This window comes from Bombus vancouverensis, chromosome 11 (assembly GCF_051014615.1).
Source record: "Bombus vancouverensis nearcticus chromosome 11, iyBomVanc1_principal, whole genome shotgun sequence".
Taxonomy (NCBI): domain Eukaryota; kingdom Metazoa; phylum Arthropoda; class Insecta; order Hymenoptera; family Apidae; genus Bombus; species Bombus vancouverensis.
This window is the reverse complement of record NC_134921.1, coordinates 3349503-3369475: the sequence shown is the minus strand read 5'-3', so window position 1 is coordinate 3369475 and position 19973 is coordinate 3349503. Positions and strand designations below refer to the sequence as shown.

Genomic DNA, 19973 nt, shown 5'->3' with positions numbered 1-19973 from the left:
CAAACATTGTGTATTAAAATAAAAAGAAATTGTTAACTCTCAAAATTATAACTTTTCATTTCCATAGAAGCTTGAAGTATTGTAAACCAACACCCGGTACATCATATTATTAAAGAATCTATATAAATAATTATACTCCTTAGAGTTTTTAACGTGCGTATTCAATTCTATAATAACTTTCACGAAAAACTATAGTTATAAGCAATTTTTTGTGTCGGTAACAGAGATTTCTGTTTTCGAAACAGAGATAAAAGATACATATCATGTAATTACTTTTTCATATTTTGTTCATATCATTACATACCGTTTCCTGATATAATTTCATAACAGTAAAACGATTATTACATTATTGAAAATTTAACATGATTTTTAGCAATAGGATATTAATAAGATTTACGTATAATTTGCTCCTGCTACAGACAAGTAGTCTTGTAATCAAACACAGTTTCGGGTGCTTTGCTGCATGACGGTTCCAGTTGATAAGAGGTATTTTTATTTTCTTCGGGTATATATTTGGCAAATTTCTCCTTTTTCTTTTCACATACCGCTTCGTCGACAGATGCTGCCTTCTCGACTTTTTCAACGCTATTGCTGTTTAGACGCCGTGCTATTTGATTACCTTTCGCTGCTCCCTCGTCTTTCTCGAGAAAATTGCTCATGCTGACGCGTCTTTCCCTCATCAAGATTTTGCCAAGAGAAAAATTTGGCCTAGCCAGAACATCCATTCTATCAAAACGGTAAGAACTACCTATACGATCTCTCTGCAGCGGTCTGGCTAACACGTCCATTCTATCGAAGTGACAAATACTTCCACCACGATTTCTTTGCAACGGTCTGGCAAGTACCTCCATCCTGTCAAATTGGCAAACACTCATCCGGCGGTCTCGTTGCCATAATTTTGGGAAAGCATCGAATTGACAGATACTCATTCCTCTGTCTCGAAAGGCAGACTTGGACGTTTCGATTTTGTTCAATTGACCGATACTAGCCTTTCGTTCGTCTTGCAACAATTTCGTGGACTCGTTGGCTGACTTCAGGTTTTTTAAAGCATCCTGTTCGTTGGAGGTGTTGTTCTCCGAAAACATCAGGAACTGAAGATCGAGAGCGCTTTTTGTGCGACGCGGTATACCTCCACCTCCAGGGAGGAAGGACATGCTAGATCCAATGAACACACTGTTTTGCCTTGATCGCATTTGGCGCGAAATGTAATTTAATTCGTGCCCCGCCGGATAGTCCCCGCAGAGTATGTTGCATTTCGAGAATGTGCACCGATTCTGCGAACAAACAAATCAATGACTTATGGATAGTTTTATTTGACGATCGAAACAGAGAAAGTTTTAATGGATTGAATAGATCTGTGCATCCTGCATTTAATAGTAGTTATAAGGAAGAGAGTTACGATGAATGAACATTGAGAAATATGTACAGAATGTCTTAAGATTTTGCAGTCAAACCTTGTTCGGATATTCTATGAATATAATCAAGCAAAAGTGTTATATAAACATATTATAGATGATTTACAGCTTTATTGAAAGCTCAAAATCTCAAAAAAGCTCAGAATGTTGTCTATAAAAATTGTCTCAATACTAAAATTTTTATGTTAATTTTAAAAATATGCATTTCGCGGTTTATATTTCTCGTTCTAATAAACAATGATATTAACACCGAATAATGTTACGCTTTATGGATTTATTATTTTTGCATTCTTGTACATATGTGGACTACACAAGATAAGATGTTCAGCTATCCTTAAAATAATTCTTGTTAATTTCACTTTTCATTTTACTGAAAATTAATATGACTTTTATTATACACTTGTAAGCAACATGAAAGAAACACTCAATATTCGGCAAAGGATTGCTGATATTTAAGCTGTTTTGATTTTATAACAAGAAATAACAATCATTTTAGACTCATTTCACAACATAAAGCATCTACTTTCAGAATCGTTAGTTAGATTTTCCTCCCAGAGGTTCCAGGAAATTTAAGGAGTGATTCTTGAAGCCGAAATAAGACGAAAATCAAGAATAAATAAAATGCGCTTTCGGCTTTGTTTTTTAGTTATTGACAATTAACAATTGACCAAAATATTCCTGCACGCGAGTAAACCTCCTTACGCGAACGGACGGAGTTCAGTGTAAGCAACGAGAAGCACAGTGATCCTCAAACTCAACGACACATGGGCGACAGCTCGTCTCGTACAAGTCGTAGAGAAGAAAACTATTATATTCAGAGACGTAAATGATTCCACGCGCTGTTTTGCAAAAGAAATGGTAGATTGAACATTAAACCTACTTGCTCATGGAAATCCATAGGAGTATATTAAAAATCGCCCTATGAAGATTCAGATTAGGGAAGATTAATATTTCCCCTAATCCTTTGCTTCCATAATTTCTAAATAAAAAAGCGTATTGTCAATATTCATAAAAGGTTTACACACGCGCCGCGATTATCCCGGTCGCGAGTATCGACGAAAAATACAACAAATTACAATAGTTGTTCGATATATCCTCCGTCTTCTTGTAAACAGAGCCTGACTCTTCTCTTCAAATTGTGCCGCATTGTGCGAAAATTTCTCACTGCATTCTGTGCGACTTCCGCCACGGAGAAAATGCGGCGTTACAGATCAATTACCGTAGACACCGGCAATGCATACACTAATCTTTTCGTGTGTCTTCAGAAGTAAAAGTCTAGGGGATTTAAACCTGGGGATTGAGCAGGCCAACGCACAGGTCCTCTTCGACCGATCCCACATGTTTTCAAAAGAGCTAATCAAGTGCTCTTGCATTGCGTTGGTAGAATGTGGTGATATACCATTCTCCATGAATCATCTCCTGATGTGTGTGAATTTTCACATGCCCAAAAATGTTCGCTAACGTATATTCGTTATTCCACATTTATTAAATGTTACCTCATTAGTAAATAATATTCTCGCGGCGAAATTAGAATTGCGTTGTCATCCATTTGTAAGAATCTTTTCCTTTGAGAATATCCACTGCTTTTAAATCCTGAACTTTCTGAAAGCTATACGAGTGTAGATTTTCGCACTTCAATACGGGCCATACGGTGTTGTTGCAAACATATTCATCAGCAGCAATAATCCTCGTATTTAGCCTGTGATTTTCGTTTGAGACTGATTTATAATATTATTTAAATATTATTATATTTAATATTATTTATTTATTATTTATTATTTATTACTTAATATTTATTGTTTATTTATATTAAAATTTTAATAAGTACACACTAAACCTCATAATATTTTTAATTATTTTCAATGAACCACATATTCTGAGCTCATAATGTGTTACGACCGTTCGCGGAGAGACGCGGTCGCGAGGAGAACGCGTCAGCGAGAGGCGTAAATTCTCGCTACGATTCGGTTAATCGACGCCGCGAAATAGTCGTTCCCCTGTTTCGGTTGAGATAACAGAGGTGGTTGAATGAATATGACACAGTATAGTAAGTTATATATCACCGTTTATTCTAATAACTTATAACGAAGACAGTTACGCTGGCGCGTATGTACGAGATGAGTGAGTGACTGATCTACGGGTGCGTATACCCGGTTAAAGGATTTTGACCGTGCGAAGGATGTAAAATCAGTACTGTTCGGAGACGATGCTGTGGCGAAGGAAAGCTAAGGATGGGTGTGTCTAGCGCACGGGACCATCGGATTTGTTGGTGACGATTTTAGTTAAGAGAGTGAGGGAAATAGGCTTCGTTGTTAATTGGTTAAACGAAGGGTCTTAACCGCCCTCGAGAGAAAGTGGTTAGTGGGAGGAAAGTTGCGTCATACGTGAGAAAAACTAACTTTCCCTTGTCAAGCTGTAGTAGACAATAGTCTTTAGAAATGCTTCGGAAACAGACGTTTGTTTGGTTTGAAGGACCTCGACTAGGAAATTCCTGAGATTTATGGAAGGTACTTGAGACTATTGAGGGTACACAGTGAGTATCCGAAGACATCTGGTTGCCATCTTGCCCGCGGTGTGTAGCCTGGGCTAGGTAGAGTGTTACGCGACGTAACATAATGTTTTGATATTATACGTTACAGACGTCAAGCTTTACATGCATCATTGAGAAATTAAAGATAACACACTTGGGTTATCTTTTTGACGAGGAGTGTAATAATAGCATTTGTAACAGGAAAGAACATTTGTTACTAGGAGACATTCTTTTCTGTTCTGTTCAAGTCTAAATGTGAGTGTAGTTTCGGTAAATTAGGTTGTTTTTCAAAATCATTAAAGAAGGTATCAGCAATTAATAATTCTTACATAGAATTCGATGGTGTTGAAATTTTAAGAATGCTACGAATAACGAAAACGATAAGCTCAATTGTTTTCTTCTAACTTTGTGCGAATGTGCGTTGATTTCGTAAGAAATTAGAGTAACCGCGCTCGCACAGTAAGCTCTGGTTCCTATCCTAGCTCTAGCATTGTTTACACGTGATAAGATTTGTTACGCCGCGCGACTCTCTGCCTGGCCCAGGTCACACACCGCGGGCCAGACGGACACCAGATGTCCGCTCTTCCGTACGGCGTACCCTCAATAGCCTAAGTACCCGTTATAAACCCGAGTAATTTGCTCGTTAAGGTCCTTCAGACCCAACAAATGTCCTTTTCTAAATCAGTTTCTAAAGACTATTGTTTACTACGGCTTGGCAAGGGAAAGTTGGGTTTTTCCACGTACGATGCTTCCTAATAACAACTTTCTATCAAGGGCAGCTAAGACCCTTCCTAATCCACCAACCTTCGTTTAACCAATTAACAACGAAGCCTATTTCCCTCACTCTCTTAGCCAAAATCGTCACCAACAAATCCGATGGTCCCGTGCGCTAGACACCGATCCTTAGCCTTCCACCGAGACAGCATCGTCTCCCAAGGACACTGATTCTACATCCTTCGAACGGTCAACATCCTTCGAGCGGGTAGACACACCCGCAGATCAGTCACTCACTCATCTCGTACATACGCACCAGTGTAACTATCCTCGTTATAAGTTGTGGAATAAACGGTGAAATATAACTTACTATACTGTGTCATATTCATTCAACCACCTCTGTTATCTTAACCGAAACAGGGGAACGACTACTTCGCGGCGTCGATTCACCGAATCGTAGCGAGAATTTACGCCTCTCGCTGACGCGTTTTCCTCGCGACCGCGTCTCTCCGCGATCGGTCGTAACATTGGTCCTTCGAGCCGGATCATCAGTGGCAGTGGATAGTTTTGTCACCCATCCGGTCGAAACATTTGGTCCTTCGAGCCGGATTCAGTGACAAGTGAAAAGTGTGGACACGTAACCGGTCGAATCATTCGATCCTCAAAGCCGCATCACGCGTCAAGTGAAAAGCGCATACCAGTGACACCCACTATCATACAGTGCCACGTGAATCCAACATAACCAGCAGCGGAAGCGTTACCCCCCCAGCGAGGTCAGTAACGTCAAGGATCGTCACCCTTGAAGAGGTATTATTCGGTGGTTAAAACGCAACCACGCAACCACGCAACCTCCTGCCGCAACTGGACAATCTTCAACAGAAGTAAGTTATAACCATTCCACTCTCAATTATCTAACAAATAATGGCCACCGGAAACGAGCTTACCGCCTTGCGTCGACGCCGGGGTTATTGCATCGGCCACTTTACACGCTTATCGAAAAAACTAGACGAAATTGAACAATCCGGCTGTCCGCGAGAGAACGAGCTAATTCAAATCAAAAATCGTCTGGAAACATACGAGACGGAGCTCCGCGCCATCCAAAACGAGATTGTAAGCATAGATGAGGAAGAGATCGAGCGCGGCCTCGAGATAGCCGACGAGTACGAGAAATTAGAACTCCGAGTAATTACTCAACTGAGCAACCTACGACTAATTACGACGTCACAATCGACAAACGACGAATCAGCTGCCGGTCGCGAGTCTGCTTCGCTGAAACTGTCGGAGATTCGAATACCCACATTTGATGGTACGCTCGAGAATTGGCAGTCATTTTACGATTCCTTCTCGTCAACGATAGATCAAAACGAACAACTAACACCAGTCCAAAAATTCTATCACCTCCGATCAGCCTTGACTGGGAGGGCCGCGCGAAGTATACAATCGCTAGCCATCACCGAGTCAAACTATGCCATCGCCGTTGACGTACTCAAAGAAAAATTCGACTGCCACCGTCAAATCTGCATGCGCCACCTCGACTTGCTTTTGGACTATCCAAAAATAGTTAAAGAGACACCCGAAGCCATAGACGACTTTCTCGAGACGTTCAAGATAAACATCCAAGCGTTAGAGAACCTCGGTGACCCAATCACATCCGACACCGTTCTTCTCAAATTACTTACATCAAAGTTACCCCCAGCCATCATTCGCAAATGGCAACGCACCTTACCAGACAAGAAGTTACCGTCATACAAGCACCTAATAGACTTCTTGCAAACAAGGACAAACGGCGATCAAACGAACGCTCCAACACCAATGGGAAAAGGGGATACCTACCAACACACTCGTCACCGACAAAACGCACGACATGAACGAACACACATTACAGATTGGATGTGGATGTGTCCGACCTGCAAAGGATCTCACGAACTCAGATATTGCAAGGTTTTTAAGGCCAAATCGGCTACAAAACGCCTCGAAGTTGTAAAACGGGCATCGCTCTGTATAAATTGCTTAGGCAGAGGCCATTCACTCACTCAGTGCACATCCGGTTCATGTCACATGTGCGGGCAACGCCATCACACAAATTTACACCGAGCGCTCACTCAGGTCAGTCCACGGATTTCAAGCGATCGGGCCTCAAGCGATCGGTATTCAAGCGGTGGGTCAACGAGCGGTCGGTCAACGAGCGGTCGGTCAACGAGCGGTCGGTCGTCTGGAGATCGATCGTCGGGCGGTCGTTCGCCGCACAACCGATCCTCTAAGGGACGGTCTCCACCTGGGTCATCGCAACAGCACTTTACACATCGATCGAGACGCACAACCGAATTTTCGCGGAGATCTACCCAGTCGACTCCAAAAGACCGAGAATCTCATCCTCCACATGAATCTCGAGCATCGTGGAACAAAGGCACCGACCGAAGCTCATCGCCCAAACACCAATCGAAGACGAGGAAGAATTAAACAAAAAAACCTGCGCATTCCTAGCCGCTCTACGCCGATTCAGCTCTCGGCGAGGATACTGCGCGAAAATCATCACGGACAACGGCCTCAACTCCGTCAAGGCCAACAGAGGGCTGCTGAAAATTCGGACCCTACGAACCCAAGAGAAGGGGCACAAGTTTTCTCGACGACCAGCAGATAAAAGGGATTTTCAACCCTTCAAATTCTCTATCCCGTATCACCCAATCTGAGTGATCTCCCTATCCTCATTCCCGGTCACTTCCCAATAGGTGATGCACTAACGAGTTTACGGGAGCGTGATTTCAGGACAGCTTTACCATGCCGGCATCCAGTTGGCAGCGTATCCACCCGATCAAGCACCACTTCAGAAGCTGAGGGAATCATAAGGAACGCTACCGTGCACACGGCAAGCCACGGTCACGACATCCAACGGTCATTCTCCACCGAGGGTCATTACTAAGAGAATGCGATTCGAGCTGTTCATCGGGGGGAATCCAGCCTCCCAGGCAACCTCAAACCGCCGCACCGCGCTTGATGACTCTTCACCAAGCAGCACCGACGTTCCCTTCGACGATACCTCCTGGGCCGAGGTGTTTAACGACACTTCCAGAAGCAAGATTTACGACACTTCTTGGGTCGTGAATTTCACCTGGAAATCGCTCGGCATCGGCGAGGAAGACGGCGATCCAGACTACAAAGGGGACAACGTGCCATCCAGGCAACGGGCCTTCGACCGTATCTTCGAAGTCACCCTGGCGACAACGGCCTCATCCAGACTACCACAAGTCATACGGCAACGAGCATCTTGGAACGACGTGCCACGCAGCGCGTCCTACCAACAAGCCAACCCGATCACGCAGAATAAGGACAATCAGCAATCAACAAGGAGTCGGGCGGCTGCTCCAATTAACTCCACCTTTAATGAAATTTTGATCGGTACCCTCTCAACGGGGGGAGGATGTTACGCCGCGCGACTCTCTGCCTGGCCCAGGTCACACACCGCGGGCCAGACGGACACCAGATGTCCGCTCTTCCGTACGGCGTACCCTCAATAGCCTAAGTACCCGTTATAAACCCGAGTAATTTGCTCGTTAAGGTCCTTCAGACCCAACAAATGTCCTTTTCTAAATCAGTTTCTAAAGACTATTGTTTACTACGGCTTGGCAAGGGAAAGTTGGGTTTTTCCACGTACGATGCTTCCTAATAACAACTTTCTATCAAGGGCAGCTAAGACCCTTCCTAATCCACCAACCTTCGTTTAACCAATTAACAACGAAGCCTATTTCCCTCACTCTCTTAGCCAAAATCGTCACCAACAAATCCGATGGTCCCGTGCGCTAGACACCGATCCTTAGCCTTCCACCGAGACAGCATCGTCTCCCAAGGACACTGATTCTACATCCTTCGAACGGTCAACATCCTTCGAGCGGGTAGACACACCCGCAGATCAGTCACTCACTCATCTCGTACATACGCACCAGTGTAACTATCCTCGTTATAAGTTGTGGAATAAACGGTGAAATATAACTTACTATACTGTGTCATATTCATTCAACCACCTCTGTTATCTTAACCGAAACAGGGGAACGACTACTTCGCGGCGTCGATTCACCGAATCGTAGAGAGAATTTACGCCTCTCGCTGACGCGTTTTCCTCGCGACCGCGTCTCTCCGCGATCGGTCGTAACAAGATTTTAGGATGCGTGGTCTAGCAGAACCATACGCGATTGATCCTCAATCTACTTTAGATAGGATTAAAGACTTTGTATGATTTAACTACAGGTGCAGCTGTTGTCATAATTTGATATTAATGCAGGTGGATCTGCGGATAATGGCTTTGAATTGTTTTAGCATTCGAGAAGATGGTTACGATAGTTTTACTTTTAGAAAATTTAAAACCAATCTGTAAGGCATAATTTTGGAGTTCATCCAGGCTAGCTAGAAGAATTTTGTAACTAGTGCTTAAGTTCTTTCCAGTAATAAAAAATATACGATAATAAGCGAATAGAGCATATTTTACTGCTTTAGCAAACGCTTCCGTGATATCATTTATTGCAATCAAGGATAAGGTTACGCTTTAAACTGACCTTTCCGGGACCTCATTTGAGATCTCGGTTTTCTTTGATGGTTTGCCATTGACACGGTCGTAAATGAATCTGCCTTTTAAAAATTTCATACAAACTATTAAATTTATTACATACATATATAAAATAATTATCACATACATATTTACGTTCCACTGTTTGAGTTGTATATTCCGGTGTCTCCAGGCCATGTCGTATATCTTTTCAATATCCAGACAAATCGGTATTAGATGCTATTTTTTAAGAAAGACTTCACAAATGGTTGAGTCAAGCATAACAAGATATTGTCTAAATTCATTTTGATCTTTTTCAATATTGATTTCAAATTACCATCGCAGCCTTCTGTTTAATACGTTTTCTAACAGCTTGTACATACAACACGTAAGAGAGATAAATCTCTTTTTTGCACGTGGAGAAATCCTCATGGACACTCCGCTGTTGCTAATAATAGGTGACAGCAGAATAGTGTCGGACTCCTACCGACTAAAACTTCACGATGACCATTCTACGCGTATGACAGGAGTGCTCCAGGAACCTCTTATGAATTATCTTCTGTTGCACCCCTTTCCCGCGTCCTCTTGTTCAAGCCAGTCCTAAGAATTCTCCGTCTGTTTAATTTGGCGTTAAGGGGAGCCATTGCCTCTAGCGCTATCGCCCCTTCTAGTCGTAGTCCGCTGGGACGGCGATGAAGCGGCTTTAGGCCACCTGACTGCCATCCTCCTCCATCGTCTTATCCTACAAGGGTGAGAGTTTTTCTTTCTCTCCCTTTCTGCTCGCTCCTTTGCGAGCATAACTCGCTCGCAGAAGAGGCGGACGGCCTCGTATTCCTGTGGCCCTCTCAACATCGCTTCGACAATCGCCGAGGGGGTCAGTCTTTCGCCTATGACGTGCCGCAGGGTGTAGCGGGACAGCTCCCACGCCGGATAAAGCTGCAGCGTGTGCTGCGCTGTATCCCTGCCCTCCCCACAGTGGTGGCAGATGTCCGCCGTCTCCCGTCCGATTTCCCTCAGGTACTTGCCGAACACACCGTGTCCAGTGAGCACCTGGGTCATCCTATAGGTGAGCGGGAGGCCGCCACGGCTTCTCCATGTCTCCCAGTTTGGGAGGTCTGCCTCCGCGCCTCGATGTTCGCCTCCCTCGTTAATCAGCTGGGATCGTCACTGGTCCCACGCGTCCTCTCCGGCGGTTCGTAGGTCGTTTGGGACCGCCTGCTCGGTCGAGTCCTCTCCCGGATCCTATACTCTCCAGCGGGCGTATCTTCTTTAAGGGAGATAAATCTGTAACTATCAGGATGAATTTTGTTTTTTTTTTTCAAGTTGTAATATGTGGACGATTATCGCTTCGTGTCATTTGACGGGAAAAGATGTCCAACCGCATGCGATTATAAATATTTAACAGATACGCTAGTGCTGATTTTGGTAGTTGTTGAATAAAAAATGTTGGGAATGATGTTGGATTGTGGACTAGAGTTCTTTGATGGATTTTATCGTAGATTAGAGTTCGCTGATCAGGATTAGTGTGTAAAGAGTGATGATTTTGCTGGTGATATGAGGATAACAAGATGCGTATCTTGAACTTTCTTCTACACTTGTATTGATTTTAAGAAATCTTCAATCGAAATTCAAATTACTTGAGTTATTCTCAAAGGTATTTGTACGTTTCCGAACACTCACAGTTGTGAGCGGGTTGACGGAGGAAAGGAGTTGCTATCCAGACAGATAGATTACAAAGTGGACTGTATAAATTTATTGGATGCGTGACTATCAAAGGACTGTCCCTTCTAGATGTGATATATATGAATTGTCATGTCGTGTCTGACGATCAGACCGTCATGTCAGACGACGAATGATTGTTCGTATGTAACTACCCTGCCATTTCCGGCGGTTGGACGACAATGGTTGAACCTCGTGAGACAGAAGAGAACAATACCTGACGACTGACTATTGGTAACTGCCCTGAATATACCTCATTGTGTCCGGCGGTCATACCATCACTTGAGGGTGTCGTAAGGCAGGGGAACAAATTTACTTTTAATTTCAATTCTAGACATAAATTTTTGCGCGAAGAGCGGAAAATGCTGTTACGAGTACCCAGATTGGACTATGTGGGACTCGGCCAATGGCGTTGTCCCATATCCACAAAAAAAAGAAACACTCCTCTTTCTGCTCCTCTTCTGTGCAAGCATCAATTCAGGGTTGGGCTTAACTACGTACCGCTCCCTCATATTTGAGTCCCATTTCTTCTTCTTCTTCTTCCCCTTGTTCTTCTCCTCTCTTCGAATCTCTCCTGCATCATTCTTGATAGCATGATTTTTCTGCACAAGGCTTGAAACCTTGCTCCGGTTTCTCGCCTTCCTTCTTCACCACTAGCTCCATTAAAATTTTCATTTTTAGTGGTGTGCCGACGTAATTTTCTAGCTCCGTCCTCTCACGTATCCACCTTGGGCAGTGGAAAAGCGCATTTTCAGCGTCATCGCCTTCGCTATTGCAGCCCCAACATCGGGAGTGGTCCTCTTTATAAATCATTTTACGATAAGCATTAAGGATCCCATTGCCTGTCAGGATCTGCATGGTGAAGTGAGCCATATTCCTCCTATATCTTCTAAATAATCATACATCAGCTATCAGTCGCTTCATTCAATTGTCTTCTGTGTAAAATCGCCACTCCTTCTTCCATTTCTCCACGATGCCCTCACTGCCATAATCTTCTCTTGATAGGCCGAGGCGGCACCAGCTCTTGAACGGGTGTTATACTGCTCTTGATGATCCTCCTTCACGCGATATTTTTCGGCCCGAAGCTCAGCTGTGAAGTAAATGGTCATAATGCTCATAAGCGCGCACAGTGCTGCATAGGACACTGTACGGTAGGCCGTCGGAACTCTTGTCAATGCAGCCCTTTGGGCCCTTTTTAGGGTGTTCCTATTCTTCTTAATTTTTATTAGCTTGGCCCATACAGACGCCGCATACAACACTGCCGACAGAACTGGTGGGCTCGTTGACATTGGGAAGCAAAGATCTAGATGCTCCCGTAAGGGCATCAGTCTTCTCGCACACCATTTCCAAGTGAGCTCCAAATCTTCTTTTGCAATCCATCTGGACCCCAAGGTATCTCACTTCCTGTCTCGTCGTCAGGAGGTATTCCTCGACGTTTATCTCGATTACCTTAGGAATCCGTTTGCCCGTCAGGAATATCACCTCAGTCTTCTCACGAGCAATTCTTAATCCACAATCGGCACACCACCGCGAAATCACGTCCATCGCAACGGATAACTTTGTGGTCGCCCCTTCTTGCTTAGGCACGTCAAGTATGACCACTAGTCGCCGGCAAAGGCCACCGCGTTCAGGTGAGGCATCGCCTTTAACTTCTTTAATAACCCGTCGTACACCAGGTTCCCTGCGGCAGCAGGGTTCCCAAAGCAGCGGTCACAGTATTGATCCCTGAGAGAAACCCGCGTACACGTTTCTTCTAACTGTTCCTCCCGTCGTTCTGAATATAATCCTTCTGTCCACGAAATAATTTTCGAATAACGTGAGCAGTTTCTTGGGTATCCTACTAATATCCACTTCTCTCAAGATCACGCTCCAACTGAAGGTATTAAACGCGTTCTTCATATCGACTGCAACCAACACAGTTATCCTGTTTCTTCTTTTGGCTTCGTCGGCAAGATTAACCACACGGCGCAGGACGACCACAGTGCTCCTCCTCCTTCTGAACCCATATTGATTTTCATGAAATGGGTCCAGCCCCAGACTTTCCTCGATTAGAATCTTACTCAGTGCTGGGAGCACGCTGATCGGCCAGAATGAAGATTTCAGTGGTGTGTCTTTACCCGGTTTGGGAATGAGGACCACCCTCGCCTCCTTCCATTTTGCCAGAATCTTGCCTTCGGAGTTCACCGCGTTCAATACCCTCAGTACTTCCTCCGCTCTTTCTTCTATCAATACTCTGGTCGCCGTCCTTTGTATACCGTCTACATCGACCGCTTTCTTCGGATTAATCTTCTTGCCTTTCACCATAATCCTGCAGCCGTCATCATCCACGTCACTACCTTCATTCAGATTCCTAGACCTTTTTTTTCTTTTTTTTTTCTTTTTTTTGTACGTGGAGAAATCCTCATGGACACTCCGCTGCTGCAGTAGACGCGTAGCAGCAGAGTAGTGTCGGACTCCTACCGACTAAAACTCTACGATGACCATCCTACGCGTGCAACGGGGGTGCTCCAGGAACCTCAATGAATTAACTTCTGTTGCACCCTCTTTTCGCATCCTCTTGTTCGAGCCAGTCCTAGTATCTCCTGTCTATTGAATTGGCGTTAGGGGGGGTCATTGCCCCTAGCGCTGCGCTCCTTCAGGCGTGGTCCGTTGGGACGGCGGTGGGGCGGCTCTAGGTCGTCTGACTGCCATCCTTCTCCATCGTCTTATCCTGCAGGGGTGAGAGTTTTTCTTCCTCTCCCTTTCCGCTCGCTCCTTCGCGAGCATAACTCGCTCGCAGAAGAGGCGGACGGCCTCGTATTCCTGTGGCCCTCTCAGCATCGCCTTTATAATCGCTGGGGGAGGGGGTCAATGTTCCTCCTGTGGCGTGCCGCAGGGAGTATCGGGGCAGCTCCCACGCCGGGCAGAGCTCCAAGGTGTGCTGCGCCGTGTCCCTGTCCTCTCCGCAGTGGTGGCAGATGTCTGTCGTCTCCCGTCCGATTCTCTTCAGGAAAACGCCGAACACGCCGTGTCCAGTGAGCACCTCGGTCATCCTATAGGTGAGCGGGAGGCCGCGGACCGCCTCCGGGCCCCGATGTTCACCTCCCTCGTTGATCAGCTGGGATCGCCACCGGTCCCACGTGTCCTCCTCAGCGGTTCCTATGTCGTTCAGAGCCGCTTGCTCGGTCGGATCTTCTCCCGGAGCGCTAGCGCGCGGAGCTCCCATAGGGGGGGGGGCGGCTAGGGCGGTCGCCGACGCGTGAGACATCGTCCGATATCCCCTAATGATTCTGATGGCGGTTACCCTGTGTAGCCTCCTCAGGAGCAGGATGCTGCGGCGGCTCGCCATCAGATCATCCGCTCATACCAGGGCCGCGTACATCACTCGGGACCGAACAACATCCTCGTACAGTCGGCCCACCGCGTCTTCCGCCCCGCCGATGTTCGGTAGCAGGCCGCACAGGGCATTAGCAGCCACCGGCACTTTCGGAATCAGGCAGTCGAAGTGTGGCTCGAACGTCCACTGGCTGTCGATGACGAGACCCAGATATTTCATCTGCGAACGTTCGTAACCTAAGGCGCTAACCACCACTGCCGTCGTACGATAGTAGTTGCTGTCGAGTGCTGCTACAGATGTATCAACTGTTGGTGGAGTGACGAAATCAGCAATTTTAGAAGAATGACGATGAAGAGCAGGAGAAAGGTGCGGAGAGCCTGGATGAGAGGCACAAACGACGCGGCTCGATTGACCGAAGAATTTAAGGGGAACAGGAAGAAGTTGGCGAGGATGATTAAGGACTCTAAAGAAAGGTGTCGGAAGGAATTCTGTGCGATGCTGGATCGGGATTCATTGGGGAGGCCATACAGGGCTATCATGTCCAGGGTGGCTCGGAGAACGAGGACGGAAGGTCATCATGTGGATAGGGCCTGTGACATACTACTTCGGGCGCTGGCGCTCAAAAGGAGATACGCCCGCTGGAGAGTATGGCATTCGGGAGAAGATTTGACCGAGCAGACGGCCCCAAACGACCTAGGAACCGCCGAGGTGGACGCGTGGGACCAGTGGCGATCCCAGCTAATCAACAAGGGAGGCGAAGATCGAGGCGTGGAGGCGGTCCTTCCAAACTGGGAGACGTGGAGAAGCCGCCGCGGCCTCCCGCTGATATACCAGATGACCCAGATGCTCACTGGACACGGCGTGTTCGGCGAATACCTGAGAAAAATCGGACGGGAGACGGCAGACATTTGTCACCACTGCAGAGAGGGAAGGGACACAGCGCAGCACACGCTAGAGCTCTCTCCGGCGTGAGAGCTGCTCCGCTACACTCTGCAGCTCGCCATAGGAAAAAGATTCACCCCCTCGGCGATTATAGAAGCAATGTTGAGGGGGTCACAGGAATACGAGGCCGTCCGCCTCTTCTGCGAGCGAGTTATGCTCGCGAAGGTGCAAGCGAAAAGGGAGAGAAAGAGAAACTCTCACCCTTGTAGGATAACGCGATGGCCCAAATTAAACAGACGGAGAATTCTTAGGACTGGCTCGAACAAGAGGACGCGGGAAGGGGGCGCAACAGAAGTTAATTCATAAGAGGTTTCTGGAGCACTCTGTCATACGCGTAGGATGGTCATCGTGGAGTTTTAGTCGGTAGGAGTCCGACACTACTCTGCTGTTACGCGATTATTAGAAGAGCGGTGTGTTCGTGAAGATTTCTCCATGTAAAAAAAAGGTTACGAACGTTCGGGACCCGGGTTCAAATCCCGATTAGTCCGATTTTTCTTTCCATATCATATAAATGAGAAGAAAAAGCAGCAGTACCCAAGCAGCGACGTCTAGCCCAGCAGTGGAACTATCACCACAACTAACTACACATAACACCTCAAATTGGTGACCCCGATGTGATCGACAGCGAAGAAGAGGTGACTGTGATAGCGCTACTGAGACTTCGATCAGCGCGAATCTAAGACTGTGGAAACTGGACCTACCGCTACGACGAGCACGAAACGGTCCTTCCATCTTCAGCAAACCTCGACGCCTCACCTCCGATGCACGCAAGCATGTGACAGGATATGAGACGATGACCAAATCGGGAGTGATGTGGTCAGTGTAAAGTCCATGGGCATCACCACCAGTACGTCATACTAAAAGGAGAAACAGAGGCCTACGACCGTACACGAAAACGCCCTCACCGTATCGACAGGTATCCTCCGCCACATAGAAGACTTCGCGCAACATCTGCACGGGTTTGACAACAAAAAACTGACCCCTGCCCCGATGTCACTCTCTCGCAACCGCACACGAAAACAACGATGTCCTACGACCACGACGACAGCAGCGCAGTGGTTTGCGCCTTAGGTTGCGAACGTTCAGGATCCGGGTTCAAATCCCGACGCCCCTAGTCTGATTTTTCTTTCCACATCTAAATGAGAAGAAAATGCAGCAGTAGTTCAGCAACAGCGTTATCTACGCCAGCAGTAGCTTTATCACCACAATAACCAATACACCTCAGTCTTTTCTCTGCACGTGAACGCTTATTTATAAATAATATTCAACTCTGAATTGGTTGTAAATAGCTTTTCATGTGTTTCTATACCGTTTTCAGTTGCTGAAATTTCTTGTTCATCGCATACTGAACAGTCTTCTTCTATTCTGTTATTTCTTTTTTATAATTTTATTTTGAGAAGTCTTGACATTTTTAGGGCAAATATTTATCACAGAATAACACCATGTACGGAATACAAAATTATTGTCAAATCTGATATGCTTTACTTTTTCTTTTATAACAATTTTACACAAAACGCTCTTTCTCTTTGAGTTTTAGAGATAATAAGTTTAGATGTCGACTGTTAGACTAACAAACTGAGATTTATTCTGGTCGAAAGGACGATAGCAAGTAAGAATATTGTCTGTAACGCCGATATTTATACGAAAATATTGTTGAGTATTGGCCGTTCTTCGCCAATGGTTACTCGAGGGTGGGGTTGGGAAAAACCCGCTTTTTCCGTGTTTCCACTAAGAAACTTCTCGACTTTTAAAATGTTTGTAACAATGGACTGTAAAAAATGCTAAATTTTATGGCGGTTCCTTAGGATTATTATGGACCTAAGTTGATATGTCTTGACAGCTGGTGGCCATCTTGATCGAGGGATGGATTATGTTTTATGAGAAGATAACGGGCGTAACTGCTGTTATTATTTGTTATTACTGTTTTCGTTTATCATCTGACCTTGAGATAGCCTTTTCTTTGTACTGATTGTATATATTTTAAGAATATCTAAAATATTTTGTCGGCCGGTCAAATTGACTTCTCGCGGTAGTCAAGACAGAATACAAACTTTTCTCATAAAATAAAAGAGCAAACTAAAAGTATTTCGGAGATGAAAGGACACGGAAACCTTCCCTTTGACATTATGGGAAAACCCATCAACACTTTAATCTAGATTCTACCATAGCCGCAATTAAGCAATTGTTGTCATTCAATCCGATTGTATTTGTTCGAGATTTGTGATAATGATCTTGGGTTCGAAGCGACAACCAGTCGCCGAACGTAGCCGCGGTCAAGGGATGAACGTTTTTACTTAACATAGGGATGGAGTAATTCTATACTTTTCCTTAAAAGAAATAGCTGTAGCGGCATGCGACAGTAAACATTCTAACGGTTTGTGTCCCGTGGCTCGCCACACGCAGACCCTATTCTTCGAGTAAGACGATTGCCAGATGTCGATGCGTCTCCGCAGTACATGTTCGGCTAGCTCGAGGGCCCGTTATAAATCTTAAGATTTAGTCAACTAAAGTCCTTCAAACAGACAAACAGTCTTTGTCCCAACTACGGGAAAATAGGGGAGACCTATTTTTCAACGAGCGGCGTCTCCCACTAGCAACCTTCCCTCGAGGGCGGCTAGCATCTTTTTCTAACCACCGATATGGAGATTGACCAATTAGCAGCAACGCCAATTTCCCTTACTTTCTGAACGAAGGCTTTTCTCGACGAATCCGATGATCTCGTGTCCTTAGACACACCCCATTATAGTTTTCCTCTGTGGCATCATCGGGACGGGAAAGTCATTCTTGCTCGCGATCTCATCGATGAAAGGAGTAACCCTTTACGACCAGTGAATATTACGCGTCCGACTTAGATTTTGCGAGTACGTTCATCTATCATCCCGTCGACCGCGGATTCGTTATTGAACCCAGGATCATTGTCATTAGTTTCTCGAGTACCTAACTACCACAGTTATTTGTCCGGTTCTATAATAATCGTATTTGCACTAGTCAATGTCTTCTCTATTGCATAACGACAACGTGTAACCCAAACGAAGATTCGTTTCACGCCCCGAACCCTAATTCTAATGTAAACCCGACATATAAGTATTATATATAGTTATGTATATATAAAAGGATATTTGTAATATTATTTAAGCATATTTTTCTTTCATTTGGTTCGCTTCAAAACAATAGTTTATATAGGTGTGGCGTATCGGTATCAATAGGACGCCGACAGGTCGACGCATCAACGCGGCGCAACACCTCCCGGGCGTTCCGCGGGTACCAACCGCCAACACCAGAGGGCTACGACGACAACGAATCTGTCTATCTCGCTAGCGGTCGAATATACGGGCGAACGATACAATTACCGCACCTAGCGAGACTCCCTCTACGTCTAAGGCAGGGACTACCGGGTATAGCCTTACTGACGAGTCCACCGGTAGTCCTGGGACGAAACGCAAAACTCTCTTTTCATCTGGCAGCGACAACCTCCGCCAAATACGGTATTTTTGTCCTAACTTTTACGTATATCTTGTACAAAAAACTGTTATGTGTGTGTATGTCAGAGTTGCTACAAATGTTTCCACTATTCGTAAACGATTTTGTCTGAGATCTTACGAGTTTATGTAAAATAAATCAAAGTCGTGATATTAAAAGTATGATACGGGTGTTGCTAGTTCATATTAATGTATTTCTTATACACAGAAAACGACTTTCTGTCTTCCTATTACTTCCCTTCTTATTTAAAATAATAAAATATTTAGCAAACAGATTATTTGATAATTCATTTCTCAAATAAAATTTTCAAATAAATTTATTTGTTATTTTATTTTAAGTTATTAATCATCTTTTTATTTAATATTTTCAGTTCAAACAAAAAGTGCTGTTTGAAATTAGTGTTTTCGAAATAATTGAAATGAATATTTTTCATGTAAATAATTTTCAAAAATTCTTCATAACAAAACTTATTAAAAATACAATTTTTGTTAATAAGGATTTTGATATTGCCCTCATATAATAAATACAAAAATGTAACACGTTTGTTCCCTATGATCTATAAATAAAGTATATATTACCTGGAGTTGATTTTGTTCAGTCGTAGTACAGCTTTGTCTATGTTCTTGTTGAAATTTCGGTTGATATGGCTCCAACATTCTAATCTTCCGCCAGCGATTGAAAAATAACGCAATTGCCGCAGCCCAAAGAAGGAGGACCAAAATAACAATCAAGGCCTCCTCAGCTCTGACTATAACTGCATTTGATTTCGGAATGCCTGTTGCAACATTATATTCTATTGTTATACATTCATCGTTGGAACAATCATGGATTAATGTATTTTTCATATTTTCCCTATTTAAACGTAATGTATTCAAGTTTTAAATGAACAGTCGATTACAAAAATATCTGAACACTTACCGCAGGAAATCTTAAAAAGTGTATTACATGCATTATTCGAAATTTTTTGAAATTTTGTTAGCATCGTAATAAGACATGACTATCGTTATCACATAGCAGTAATAAAATTTGGAATTAATCCGAAAATGTACATAGAAATTGCAAGACATTTATTGCAAACATATACTTACTTTTCATTAATATAATTTGTGAAAAAGTAGTATAATCCCGCTACATGTTTTTGCTTACGGTATAGTGAATATAGTGAATGTTTTGATGATATCCAAAAATATCTTGTAACGTATATAGATACAATACGTTTTTAAATCTGTTTTAAATACAAATATAATCACCATAGCAGTGTCTCGTTACAGTGCTAATGAGATCTCAAAATGCTTTACATAATACAATGCACGAGAAGTT

The 19973-nt window shown here is 44.3% G+C and overlaps 2 protein-coding genes across 2 annotated transcripts; one reads left to right on the top strand and one right to left on the bottom strand.

The window, feature by feature from the left end:
• Positions 1 to 413: 413 nt before the first annotated feature.
• On the bottom strand, positions 414 to 19498 carry LOC143303391 (uncharacterized). Its single transcript, XM_076622882.1, has 2 exons — positions 19232 to 19498; positions 414 to 1274 (listed from the first exon to the last, which is right to left on the bottom strand). Exons 1-2 carry the CDS (start codon positions 19496 to 19498, stop codon positions 414 to 416), a joined length of 1128 nt encoding a protein of 375 aa, XP_076478997.1.
• On the top strand, positions 4930 to 7321 carry LOC117161034 (uncharacterized). Its single transcript, XM_076622778.1, has one exon. The coding sequence runs from the start codon at positions 5581 to 5583 to the stop codon at positions 7117 to 7119; it is 1539 nt and encodes a 512-aa protein (XP_076478893.1). The 5' UTR covers positions 4930 to 5580; the 3' UTR covers positions 7120 to 7321.
• Positions 19499 to 19973: the final 475 nt, after the last annotated feature.

Bases quoted from the DNA above. Each gene is read 5' to 3' on its own strand.
- LOC117161034 (XM_076622778.1), top strand. From the start codon at position 5,581: ATGGCCACCGGAAACGAGCTTACCGCCTTGCGTCGACGCCGGGGTTAT.
- LOC143303391 (XM_076622882.1), bottom strand. From the start codon at position 19,498: ATGAAAAATACATTAATCCATGATTGTTCCAACGATGAATGTATAACA. The intron at 1,275-19,231 runs GTAATATATACT...GTTTGTTCGCAG, and splicing joins CTGAACAAAATCAACTCCAG to AATCGGTGCACATTCTCGAA.